The 12,713-nt window shown below is 43.2% G+C and overlaps 1 protein-coding gene across 1 annotated transcript in view; it reads right to left on the bottom strand.

Moving 5' to 3' along the window:
• POLR2E (RNA polymerase II, I and III subunit E) overlaps positions 1–12,713 on the bottom strand; it is a 51,693-nt gene that overhangs the window by 23,436 nt on the left and 15,544 nt on the right. Inside the window, exon 2 of the mRNA XM_056517678.1 lies at positions 4,781–4,955. Within this exon, the coding sequence (XP_056373653.1) occupies positions 4,781–4,955 (175 nt within the window). The remainder of the gene's footprint in view (positions 1–4,780; positions 4,956–12,713) is intronic.

Raw genomic sequence — 12,713 nt, 5'->3', positions numbered from 1 at the left:
TACCTCCAGCTATTACATAACTACATCTCCCAGCATGCCCTTCGGCAATCAGAACATGCCGGGAGTTGTAGTTTTGCAACAGCTGGAGGCACACTGGTTCGAAAATACTGAGTTAAGTAACAGAACCTAACTGAAGGTTTTCCAACCAGTGTGTCTCCAGCTGTTGCAAAAAGTACAACTCCCAGAATGCACGGTCTGTCAGTACATGCTGGGAGTTGTAGTTTTGAAACAGCTGGAGGTTTGCCCCCCCCCCCCATGTGAACTTACAGGCTTACAGTAAGTTTCCTGCTTGAAGTTTGGGCTGCGGCAAATTGTTCGCCGCAGCTCAAACTTCTAGCGAGAAACTCACCGTAACACGTCAGTGTGAATGTACCCTAAAAACACTACACTAACACAAAATAAAGGGTAAAACACTACATATACACCCCCTTACACTGTCCCCCCCCAATAAAAATGAAAAACTTATTGTATGGCAGTGTTTCCAAAACTGAGCCTCCAATGACACCTTATCTTTATTCTCTAGGTCCATACGGTTAAAATTATACCCTACTAATATAGGTTTGATTTTGTCGTACTTCTGGAAAAAATCATAACTTTATGCAGGAAAATCTATACGTTTAAAATTGTCATCTTCTGACCCTTATAACTTTTTTATATTTCCGTATATGGGGCGGTATGAGGGCTCATTTTTTGCGCCGTGATCTGAAGTTTTTAACGGTACCATTTTTGCATTGATAGGACTTATTGATCGCTTTTTATTCATTTTTTCATTATATAAAAAGTGACCAAAAATGCACTATTTTGGACTTTGGAATTTTTTTGCGCGCACGCCATTGACCTTGCGGTTTAATTAACGATATATTTTTATAATTCGGACATTTCCGCACGCGGCGATACCATATATGTTTATTTTTACTGTTTTTTTTTAATGGGAAAAGGGGGGTGATTCAAACTTTTAATAGGGGAGGGGGTTAAATGATATTCATTCACTTTTTTTGCAGTGTTATAGCTCCCATAGGGACCTATAACACTGCACACACTGATCTTTATCATTGATCACTGGTTTCTCATAGGAAACCAGTGATCGATGATTCTGCCGCATGACTGCTCATGCCTGGATCTCAGACACTGAGCAGTCATTCGGCGATCGGACAGCGAGGAGGCAGGTAGGGGCCCTCCCGCTGTCCTGTAAGCTGTTCGGGATGCCGCGATTTCGCCGCGGCTATCCTGAACAGCCCACTGAGCTAGCCGGCATGCTTTCGGTTTCACTTTAGACGCGGCGTTCAACTTTGAACGCCGCGTCTAAAGGGTTAATAGCGCTATTAGCCACGTGTCCCGGCCTTTATAGATCGGGAGTGGACACATGACGTTCCAGTACGTCATGTGTCCTTAAGGGGTTAAGTATAAATTTTCTCCTTTTACCCCTTGTAAAAATAAAAAAAATTGGGTCTCCAAGAACATGCGAGTGTAAAAAATGAAGATTGTGAATTTTCTCCTTCACTTTACTGCTATTCCTGTGAAACACCTAAAGGGTTAAAACGCTGACTGAATGTCATTTTGAATACTTTGGTGGGTGCAGTTTTTATGATGGGGTCATTTGTGGGGTATTTCTAATATGAAGACCCTTCAAATCCACTTCAAACCTGAACTGGTCCCTGAAAAATAGTGAGTTTGAAAATTTTGTGAAAAATTGGAAAATTGCTGCTGAACTTTGAAGCCCTCTGGTGTCTTCCAAAAGTAAAAACACGTAAATTTTATGATGCAAACATAAAAGTAGACATATTGGAAATGTGAATCAAATTTTTTTTTATTTTGAATATCCATTTTCCTTACAAGCAGAGAGCTTCAAAGTTAGAAAAATACAAAATTTTTAAATTTTTCATCAAATTTTGGGATTTTTCACCAAGAAAGGATGCAAGTTACCATAAAATTTTACCACTATGTTAACCCGATAACGACCATGGACGAGTATAGACATCCAGGTTGGTGGCCGTTCCCGCACGTCTATACTTGTCCATTATTCTCGTGGGTGCTGCCCAGTGCACCCACGAGATCGCGGCAGGGACTCGGCTGTATCACACAGCCGGGACCCTGCTGAACTGCCAGGACCGAAGTAAACTTCGGTCCCGGCAGTTTTAACACTTACAGCCGCGGTCGGAAGTGACCGCGGGCTGTAAGTGTTATGACAGAGGGAGGGGGCTCCCTCTGTCTCCTCTGCAGCACCCCGCATCACAATCGCGGGGTGCTGCGTGTGCCGCGGCTGGCCGGGACGTGCCGCACTGCCGGGAGTGAAGTTCACTTCACTCCCGACAGTTTAACCCTTACAGCCGCGGTCAGAAGTGACCGCGCGCTGTAAGGAGTTCTGACAGAGGGAGGGGGCTCCCTCTGTCTCTCCTGCAGTACCCTGGAGCATCGCGGGGTGCTGCTGCATACCTGGGCAGCCGGGGGTTCTACAGAGGCACGTCCTAATATGCTGCCTGCTAGTGAAAACTGGCAGGCAGCATAGAACTGCAATGCTTTGGAATACTAAGTATTCCAAAGCATTAAAAAGTGTAAAAATAAATAAAATAAAAGTGTAAAAATAAATACAAATTTAATAAAAAAGTGTAAAAAAAAAAAAAAAAAATTATAATATATTAAAAATACATTTATTAAATGAATCTAATAAAAATAAAAAAAAGCATGTAATATGCTGCGGATGTCCACCATGTGATCCTACACATTATGCAGCAGTCACGGTAATGAGCTCCCTGCTGCGGCTGGGTAGCTTTGTGTGTCCACTCATAGCGGCGGATTTCCCGCCAGCAGTCATGAGCGGACACACTGAGCTACCCAGCCGCAGCAGTGATGGATATATTCGCCAAGAACGGGTGCTTATTCCCATAACATGGCGGATATATCCATCAGGAGCCTTAACTGTCACAGACAGACGCGTTATACTGCCAGCCGACCAGCCAATAACTTGTAGGGGTGCGGTATATAAATGGGGTCACTTGTGGGGGTGGGGGTACTGTTCTGCCCTGAAAGTCAAATGGCGCTCCTCTCCTGAGTCCTACCACGCGGCCAAGAAACCATATATGGCCAAAGCGGGGGTATTTCCGAACATGGGACAAGCAGCTAAATAAAATATAGGGTGCATTTCTTTCAATATCAGAAGTGATGTACAAAAAATATGCCCCCCAAATGATGCATTTGTGAAAAATTGCAAATTTCGAATTTTTAACACTGACTTTGTAATAATTCCAGCCAAAAAACTATGGTGTTAAAATACTCACTGTACCCCCTAGCGAATACCTTGAGGGGTCTAGTTTTTAAAATGGGGTCATTTGGGGGGGTGTTCCTATGTTCTACTACCTTTTAATTTCGGCAAACCTTGCATAGCACATAAAAAATTTTCTAAATTTCAAGTTAAATTGTTAGGCTTCTAACTAATTTAAAATGTTAATTAAAAACAAAAAAATGACGTCAAAATAAAGTAGACATCTGAAAGTATAAGTTTCATAAACTATTTGGTCAGTATGTATAAATATATGCAACCTATTAGTGTTAAAATAGCAAAAAATTGAAAATTTTTGTAAAAATTTCATGATTTTTTGCATTGTAAAAAAAACCTACAAATGATATTGGCTTACTTTTACTATGTACATGAAGGACAACATGTGACAAAAAAACAATGTCAGAATTATCGTGATTGGCAAAACGTTACCAGAGTTATTCTCTAATAAAGACAGACATCCCCGATTTGAAAAAACAGGCCTGGTCTTTCAGGGGTTTATTTGTATTGGTCCTTAAGAGGTTAAAGTAGAATATGTCACGAAAAAACAATCTCTGAATCAGAATGATAACTAAAAGCATTCCAGAGTTATTAATGTTTAAAGTGACAGTGGTCAGAATTGCAAAAAACGCTCTGGTCCTAAGGTGTAAAATGGGTCATAAAGAGGTTAATGTACAAAAAATGTAATAAAAAAAATTACAATCAGAAGATAGAAACAGAACATATATTAGTATCTTAGTCTAATCTAGGTGAAATATTCTTTTAACCCCTTTAAAACCCAGCAATTTTATTTTTGTCTCACTATTTTTTGCTCCTTAAATTCTCACATTGTTTCTTTTTTGTGGGACAAGCTACTTTCCATCAGTGCACTTTATTTTATGATTTCACGTATTACGGAGCCAGAAAAAAATAAGATTCGCAATACAGTAAGTCTGAGTGTTTTGTACCATGAGCTGTAATTTTTAATGTTAAAACTTTTGTGTATATACGACTTTTTAATGACTTATAAAAAAAATTTCTGGGACGCTACGTGACCAAAAATCAGAAATCGGCGTTTGGAGTTTTTTGCATTTACAGCATTCACCATGCAGGATCAGGAACGTCCTAATTTAATAGTTTTACGCAGGCAGTACCAAATATGACAACCTTACGCCATCGCTGATCCACTGAGGATCAGGAAGAAGGGATTACATCGCGGAGCTGCTGATGGGAGCCCTAGACACCAGGGATTACTGCCATTTAATGTTTAATGATCACTATTAATCACAGCATTAACTATTTAAATGATGGACATCAGAGCCAGCCTGTAATTACCAGCAGATGTCAGCTCCTGATCGCAGCGGGCGTCTGCCGGTTTTGACGCAAACCTGACCCGCAGGCCCACGTCATATTCCCCTCACACGACCTATGATGTACATATACATCATAGGTCGGAAAGGAATTAAAGCAGTTTCTGAAACAAAAAAATTCTCATTTCCATAACTATATCTTATAACACACACTTACCAGGGAAAAACACAAACATCTGATCAGTAGGGTCATCATTGTGAGCGACCAACACTGTGAGATCAGTTCGCCGGGGCCGGCCCTCACTTGGCTTGTCACCAAACTGACCCTTGAATTCGTCCAATGTCTGGTCCAATTCATCTTGAGTCACAAGGTAACCTCGGTCATGGCATAACTAAGGATAAAAAGGGAAGTCACATGGTCACTAATCTTTTGGCAAACTTTCAGGATAAGCGAATGTCCACATGATTAACAACACTACTTCTGGCCATTATACAAGTATAGGACATTTTCATTACCGTTCTGCTCTTAATTGAATCTGCCGATCTGTGGAGAATTTTTAAATTCTGTGCAGAATTATAGTTCTGATCAGGATAAAAAAAATAAATTAATAAAATAAAAAGTAGTACTGCCCCTTTTGGACTATTTTCATACCAGAGTAGCCAGTACCAGCAAGAGAAGAAAAAGAAGAGAACATTTACTTGAAAATGGCCGCCATTTTGGCCTTAAGGATACAGCCAAGTTTTATTTTTACTTTTTTCTCTGCGCCTTTTAAGAGCCATAACTCAATTTTTCTATCCCCAGAGACATATACGGGCTTGTTTATTGCGTGACCAATTGTACTTTGTAATGACATTGATTTTACCATAAAATGTACAGCAAAACAAAATTTGTGACCGGAAATTGAAAAGAAAACCGTAATTTTGAATCTGGGGGGGGGGGGGGGGCTAATTGGTCTTTACGCAGCGCAGTTTATGGTAAAACTGATATGTTCTATTTATTCTAATATAAATGATACCCATGGTTAAATGCTATACTATTAATGTACTGCTTTAACTCCTTAAGGACTTAGGACGTACGTCCTAAGTCCGGTCCCTGTCTATAACGTGGGGTCCCCTCGTCATAGCGGGATGGTCCCGGCGCCTATTCACAGCCGGGACCTGCGGCTAATAGCGCGTGGCCGCGATCGTTCGGCCACGCGCTACTAACCCTTCCAATGCGGCGCTCAAAGCTGAGCGCCGCATCGAAAGTGAAAGTAAATGCTTCCCGACTGCTCAGTCGGGCTGATCGCGATAAAATCGCGATGCCCCGATCAGCTACCCGGAGAGAAGGTCCCTACCTTCTTCCGTCGGCGTCCCGGCTCTGATTGATTGCTCCATGCCTGAGTTACAGGCTGGAGCAATCAACCACCGATTACACAGCTTGTTGCCATGCAACGGCAAGGCAACAATCTGTATTCAATCAGCCATTGCAAGCTCATAGGTCCCTATAGGAGCTATGAGCTCGAGAAAAAAAAAAAAAAAAAAAAAAAAAAGAGTTAACCCTTTCAGGTATTCCCTTCTGAATTAAGAGTTTAAATCACCCGGCATTTCCTAGTAACAAAATAAAACAGTCTAAATAAAAATAAACATATGTGGTATCGCCGCATGTGGAAATGTCCGAATTATAAAAATATATCGTTAATTAAACCGCACGGTCAATGGCGTACGCGCAAAAAAATTCCAAAGTAGCACATTTTTTATCACTTTTTATTCACTTTTTTTGTGGTATAAAAAGTGATCAAAAAGTCTGATCAGAACAAAAATGGTACCGCTAAAAACTTCAGATCACGGCGCAAAAAATGAGCCCTCATAGCACCCTGAACACAGAAAAAAAAAAAAGTTATAGGGCTCAGAAAATGACAATTTTAAACATATACATTTTCCTGCATGTATTTATGATTTTTTTCTGAAGTACGACAATATCAAACCTATATAAGTAGGGTATCATTTTAACCGTATGGACCTACAGAATAAAGATAAGGTGTCATTTTTACCGAAAAATGCACTGCATAGAAACGGAAACCCCCAAAATTTACAAAATGGCATTTTTTTCTTCAAGTTTGTCACACAATGAATATTTTTTTTCCGTTTCGCTGTGGATTTTTCGGTAAAATGACTAATGTCTCTGTAAAGTAAAAATGGTGGCGCAAAAAATAAGCCATAATACAAATTTTTAGGTGCAAAATTGAAAGGGTTATAATTTTTTAAAGGCAAGGAGGAAAAAACGAAAATGCAAAAACATGAAATCGCTTAGTCCTTAAGGGGTTAAAACAAAAAAAATACTTTATTAACAAAATATGTATGTTTAAAATTACCCTATGCTGACCCCTTATTTTTAAAGGCTCCTTTTTTGTACTGTGATCTGTAGTTTTTATCAGTACCACTTGTGTGTGTATGTATATATATATTTTTTTTTTTTAAGTCCCCACAGGAGAGTATTTATTGCAATCTTGGGTGCTATTATTATGCATAGGCATAGTTATAAATTACATATCATTATTAAGATTTTACATATCATTATTATGCATAAGCATAGTACAAAACAGCGATATCGGCGATCTACCAGTATGGTCTTCCACCTGGCTAACCATACAACAAAAATAATAATACCAAAAGAGAGCGTGGTGTCGGCTACTACTTGTGAATATAGACCACAGTGATGTGATGCATATATAGAGGATAGTAATCAAGCGCTTCCTGGAGGTGCTCTGCTGATAAGAGTAAGACACCGGGTCCTTGGATGAAGCCCGGGGTCCAGGATACGAAACATTCAAACAGAGAAGTAGAATGTGACAACTCCCCAGGGTATGCAGGTTAAAATCTTTGGTACTTTATTTCTGTCACGTTAAAATTTGTAACATGGCAGCGTGGAGGGGAGAGGAGGAACAGGTAGACGAGGACGGCTGTAGCTACTTCACCCGCATCATGCACGCGTAGTAGCTACAGCCGTCCTCGTCTACCTGTTCCTCCTCTCCCCTCCACGTTGCCATGTTACATATTTTAACGTGACAGAAATAAAGTACCAAAGATTTTAACCTGCATACCCTGGTGAGTTGCCGCTTTCTACTTCTCTGTTTGAATGATACAACAAAAATACCTGGAGAGGAGCTCTGGCTCCCATCTTGACTCATCGGATCGCCACAATCGCACTGTGGGTAGTCTGATGAGTCTCTCAAAGCCCTTCTAATACTTCAGATGCCATGATCAGTAGTGTTCATGGCATCTAAAGGGTTAATGCTGGACATCAGTAGTATTGCCGATGTTGCCATTAACAGTGGATCCCCAGCTGTTTATCGCTCCTCTGCTTGCTCCATAGTCCAGATGAGACTCAGGACATGTACATCCTGGTGCAGCCAAACAGCGAGGGCGTACAGGTGTGTACTATAAGGGTTATTACACTCACACAACTGATTCTGAACCAAAATACAAGCATCACTGACTTCTATGGGACTCGGCTGCTGAATTGTGCCCAAAGAATGAACAAGTGCATTCTTTTTGGAGGATTTAAAAAAAATGGGGCTCTGCTGCAAGCTACATTCTGCAGCTGAATTTCAGCAGTGTGCCTGCCTCACTCAGCAGCTAACTCCTCTCACTGACTTCAATGGGCAGCATCTAACTTCAGAGCTTACGATGAGTAGAGGCGGTAGGGGGAGCAGGAGAGGTGCCCGATTAGTTTCTTATATTCTCTTGAACTACTGATTTATTTAAAGTTTGATGAATTTATTTTAATTTTTTTTTATTATTTAAAGGGGTACTCCTATGGAAAACTTTTTTTTTTTTTTTTAAATCTACTGGTGCCAGAAAATTAAACAGATTTGTTGAGGAAATACTTTTCTTCATGGATTTCTCTGATGTCACAACCACAGTGCTCTCTGCTGACATCTGTCCATACAAGCATATGTTTGCTATGGGGATTTTCTCCTGCTCTGGACAGTTCCAAAAAATGGACAGCAGAGGTCAGCAGAAAGCACTGTGGTCATGAAATCAGAGAAATCCAAAAAGAAAAGAAATTTCTTCTGCAGTATACAGCCCCTAAAAATTACTGGAAGGATTAAGATTTTTTAATAGAAGTAATTTACAAATCTGTTAACTTTCTGGCACCAGTTGATTTAAAAAAAAAATAATGTTATTCCAGGGGAGTACTCCTTTAAGGAATGTGTGATCAGAAAAATAACCAAATTATTTAAGTTATTAAACTGGCAACGCATTGCAGTAAGGGTTAACCAGCATATGGCAGTATTTAAATTTACATTTTTTTGTTGTGGTTTTTAAATAGCAATCCAAGTGTCAGATATGCCTGTCTGCAACATCTCTCTCTCTCTGCTGACATCATGCCTGGTGATTGACACACAGGGCCCATTTATCGCCTTGTGTAGCTTTTCCTGTGCATGGGTCATCAGTGGGTAATACGGGGAATGCAAGAGTTTGCAAGGCAAAAGCGGGTCGTATCTGTTGGGGGGCACAAGTGGGTGGAGTTTGTCTGCAACCAATAGGTAACTGGCAGCAGAATCCACAACAAATGGTTGACATTCCCCTCAATACGGACAATCGGCAGCACTTTCGCTACATGTGAACATAGCCAAGATTTCCTGCTGCTTCTCCACATAACACGCTGTGTAGGGATGGACCCATAGACAGTACAGTAGTGAGGAGGCCGCTTCTCCACATAACACGCTGTGTAGGGATGGATCCATAGACAGTACAGTAGTGAGGAGGCTGCTTCTCCACATAACATGCTGTGTAGGGATGGATCCATAGACCGTACAGTAGTGAGGAGGCTGCTTCTCCACATAACACGCTGTGCAGGGATGGATCCATAGACAGTACAGTAGTGAGGAGGCTGCTTCTCCACATAACACGCTGTGTAGGGATGGATCCATAGACAGTACAGTAGTGAGGAGGCTGCTTCTCCACATAACATGCTGTGTAGGGATGGATCCATAAACAGTACAGTAGTGAGGAGGCTGCTTCTCCACATAACATGCTGTGTAGGGATGGATCCATAGACAGTACAGTAGTGAGGAGGCTGCTTCTCCACATAACATGCTGTGTAGGGATGGATCCATAGACAGTACAGTAGTGAGGAGGCTGCTTCTCCACATAACATGCTGTGTAGGGATGGACCCATAGACAGTACAGTAGTGAGGAGGCTGCTTCTCCACATAACACGCTGTGTAGGGATGGATCCATAGACAGTACAGTAGTGAGGAGGCCGCTTCTCCACATAACACGCTGTGTAGGGATGGATCCATAGACAGTACAGTAGTGAGGAGGCTGCTTCTCCACATAACATGCTGTGTAGGGATGGACCCATAGACAGTACAGTAGTGAGGAGGCTGCTTCTCCACATAACACGCTGTGTAGGGATGGATCCATAGACAGTACAGTAGTGAGGAGGCTGCTTCTCCACATAACACGCTGTGTAGGGATGGATCCATAGACAGTACAGTAGTGAGGAGGCCGCTTCTCCACATAACATGCTGTGTAGGGATGGATCCATAGACAGTACAGTAGTGAGGAGGCCGCTTCTCCACATAACACGCTGTGTAGGGATGGATCCATAGACAGTACAGTAGTGAGGAGGCCGCTTCTCCACATAACACGCTGTGTAGGGATGGATCCATAGACAGTACAGTAGTGAGGAGGCCGCTTCTCCACATAACACTCTGTGTAGGGATGGATCCATAGACAGTACAGTAGTGAGGAGGCCGCTTCTCCACATAACACGCTGTGTAGGGATGGATCCATAGACAGTACAGTAGTGAGAAGGCCGCTTCTCCACATAACATGCTGTGTAGGGATGGACCCATAGACAGTACAGTAGTGAGGAGGCTGCTTCTCCACATAACACGCTGTGTAGGGATGGATCCATAGACAGTACAGTAGTGAGGAGGCCGCTTCTCCACATAACATGCTGTGTAGGGATGGATCCATAGACAGTACAGTAGTGAGGAGGCCGCTTCTCCACATAACATGCTGTGTAGGGATGGATCCATAGACAGTACAGTAGTGAGGAGGCTGCTTCTCCACATAACACTCTGTGTAGGGATGGACGCATAGACAGTAGAGTAGTGAGGAGGCTGCTTCTCCACATAACACGCTGTGTAGGGATGGATCCATAGACAGTACAGTAGTGAGAAGGCCGCTTCTCCACATAACACGCTGTGTAGGGATGGACCCATAGACAGTACAGTAGTGAGGAGGCTGCTTCTCCACATAACACGCTGTGTAGGGATGGACCCATAGACAGTACAGTAGTGAGGAGGCTGCTTCTCCACATAACACGCTGTGTAGGGATGGACCCATAGACAGTACAGTAGTGAGGAGGCCGCTTCTCCACATAACACGCTGTGTAGGGATGGATCCATAGACAGTACAGTAGTGAGGAGGCCGCTTCTCCACATAACACGCTGTGTAGGGATGGATCCATAGACAGTACAGTAGTGAGGAGGCCGCTTCTCCACATAACACGCTGTGTAGGGATGGATCCATAGACAGTACAGTAGTGAGGAGGCCGCTTCTCCACATAACATGCTGTGTAGGGATGGATCCATAGACAGTACAGTAGTGAGGAGGCTGCTTCTCCACATAACATGCTGTGTAGGGATGGACCCATAGACAGTACAGTAGTGAGGAGGCTGCTTCTCCACATAACATGCTGTGTAGGGATGGATCCATAGACAGTACAGTAGTGAGGAGGCTGCTTCTCCACATAACACGCTGTGTAGGGATGGATCCATAGACAGTACAGTAGTGAGGAGGCTGCTTCTCCACATAACACGCTGTGTAGGGATGGATCCATAGACAGTACAGTAGTGAGAAGGCCGCTTCTCCACATAACACGCTGTGTAGGGATGGATCCATAGACAGTACAGTAGTGAGGAGGCCGCTTCTCCACATAACATGCTGTGTAGGGATGGATCCATAGACAGTACAGTAGTGAGGAGGCTGCTTCTCCACAACATGCTGTGTAGGGATGGACGCATAGACAGTACAGTAGTGAGGAGGCCGCTTCTCCACATAACACGCTGTGTAGGGATGGATCCATAGACAGTACAGTAGTGAGGAGGCTGCTTCTCCACATAACATGCTGTGTAGGGATGGACCCATAGACAGTACAGTAGTGAGGAGGCTGCTTCTCCACATAACATGCTGTGTAGGGATGGATCCATAGACAGTACAGTAGTGAGGAGGCTGCTTCTCCACATAACATGCTGTGTAGGGATGGACCCATAGACAGTACAGTAGTGAGGAGGCTGCTTCTCCACATAACACGCTGTGTAGGGATGGATCCATAGACAGTACAGTAGTGAGGAGGCTGCTTCTCCACATAACATGCTGTGTAGGGATGGACGCATAGACAGTACAGTAGTGAGGAGGCCGCTTCTCCACATAACACGCTGTGTAGGGATGGATCCATAGACAGTACAGTAGTGAGGAGGCTGCTTCTCCACATAACATGCTGTGTAGGGATGGACGCATAGACAGTACAGTAGTGAGGAGGCCGCTTCTCCACATAACATGCTGTGTAGGGATGGATCCATAGACAGTACAGTAGTGAGGAGGCTGCTTCTCCACATAACATGCTGTGTAGGGATGGACCCATAGACAGTACAGTAGTGAGGAGGCCGCTTCTCCACATAACACGCTGTGTAGGGATGGATCCATAGACAGTACAGTAGTGAGGAGGCCGCTTCTCCACATAACACGCTGTGTAGGGATGGATCCATAGACAGTACAGTAGTGAGGAGGCCGCTTCTCCACATAACACGCTGTGTAGGGATGGACCCATAGACAGTACAGTAGTGAGGAGGCTGCTTCTCCACATAACATGCTGTGTAGGGATGGACCCATAGACAGTACAGTAGTGAGGAGGCCGCTTCTCCACATAACATGCTGTGTAGGGATGGATCCATAGACAGTACAGTAGTGAGGAGGCCGCTTCTCCACATAACACGCTGTGTAGGGATGGATCCATAGACAGTACAGTAGTGAGGAGGCCGCTTCTCCACATAACACGCTGTGTAGGGATGGATCCATAGACAGTACAGTAGTGAGAAGGCCGCTTCTCCACATAACATGCTGTGTAGGGATGGATCCATAGACAGTAC

This window comes from Hyla sarda, chromosome 1 (assembly GCF_029499605.1).
Source record: "Hyla sarda isolate aHylSar1 chromosome 1, aHylSar1.hap1, whole genome shotgun sequence".
NCBI classification, from domain to species: Eukaryota; Metazoa; Chordata; class Amphibia; order Anura; family Hylidae; genus Hyla; species Hyla sarda.
The sequence above is the reverse complement of the archived record's forward strand: the minus strand, read 5'-3'. Positions and strand labels throughout refer to the sequence as shown.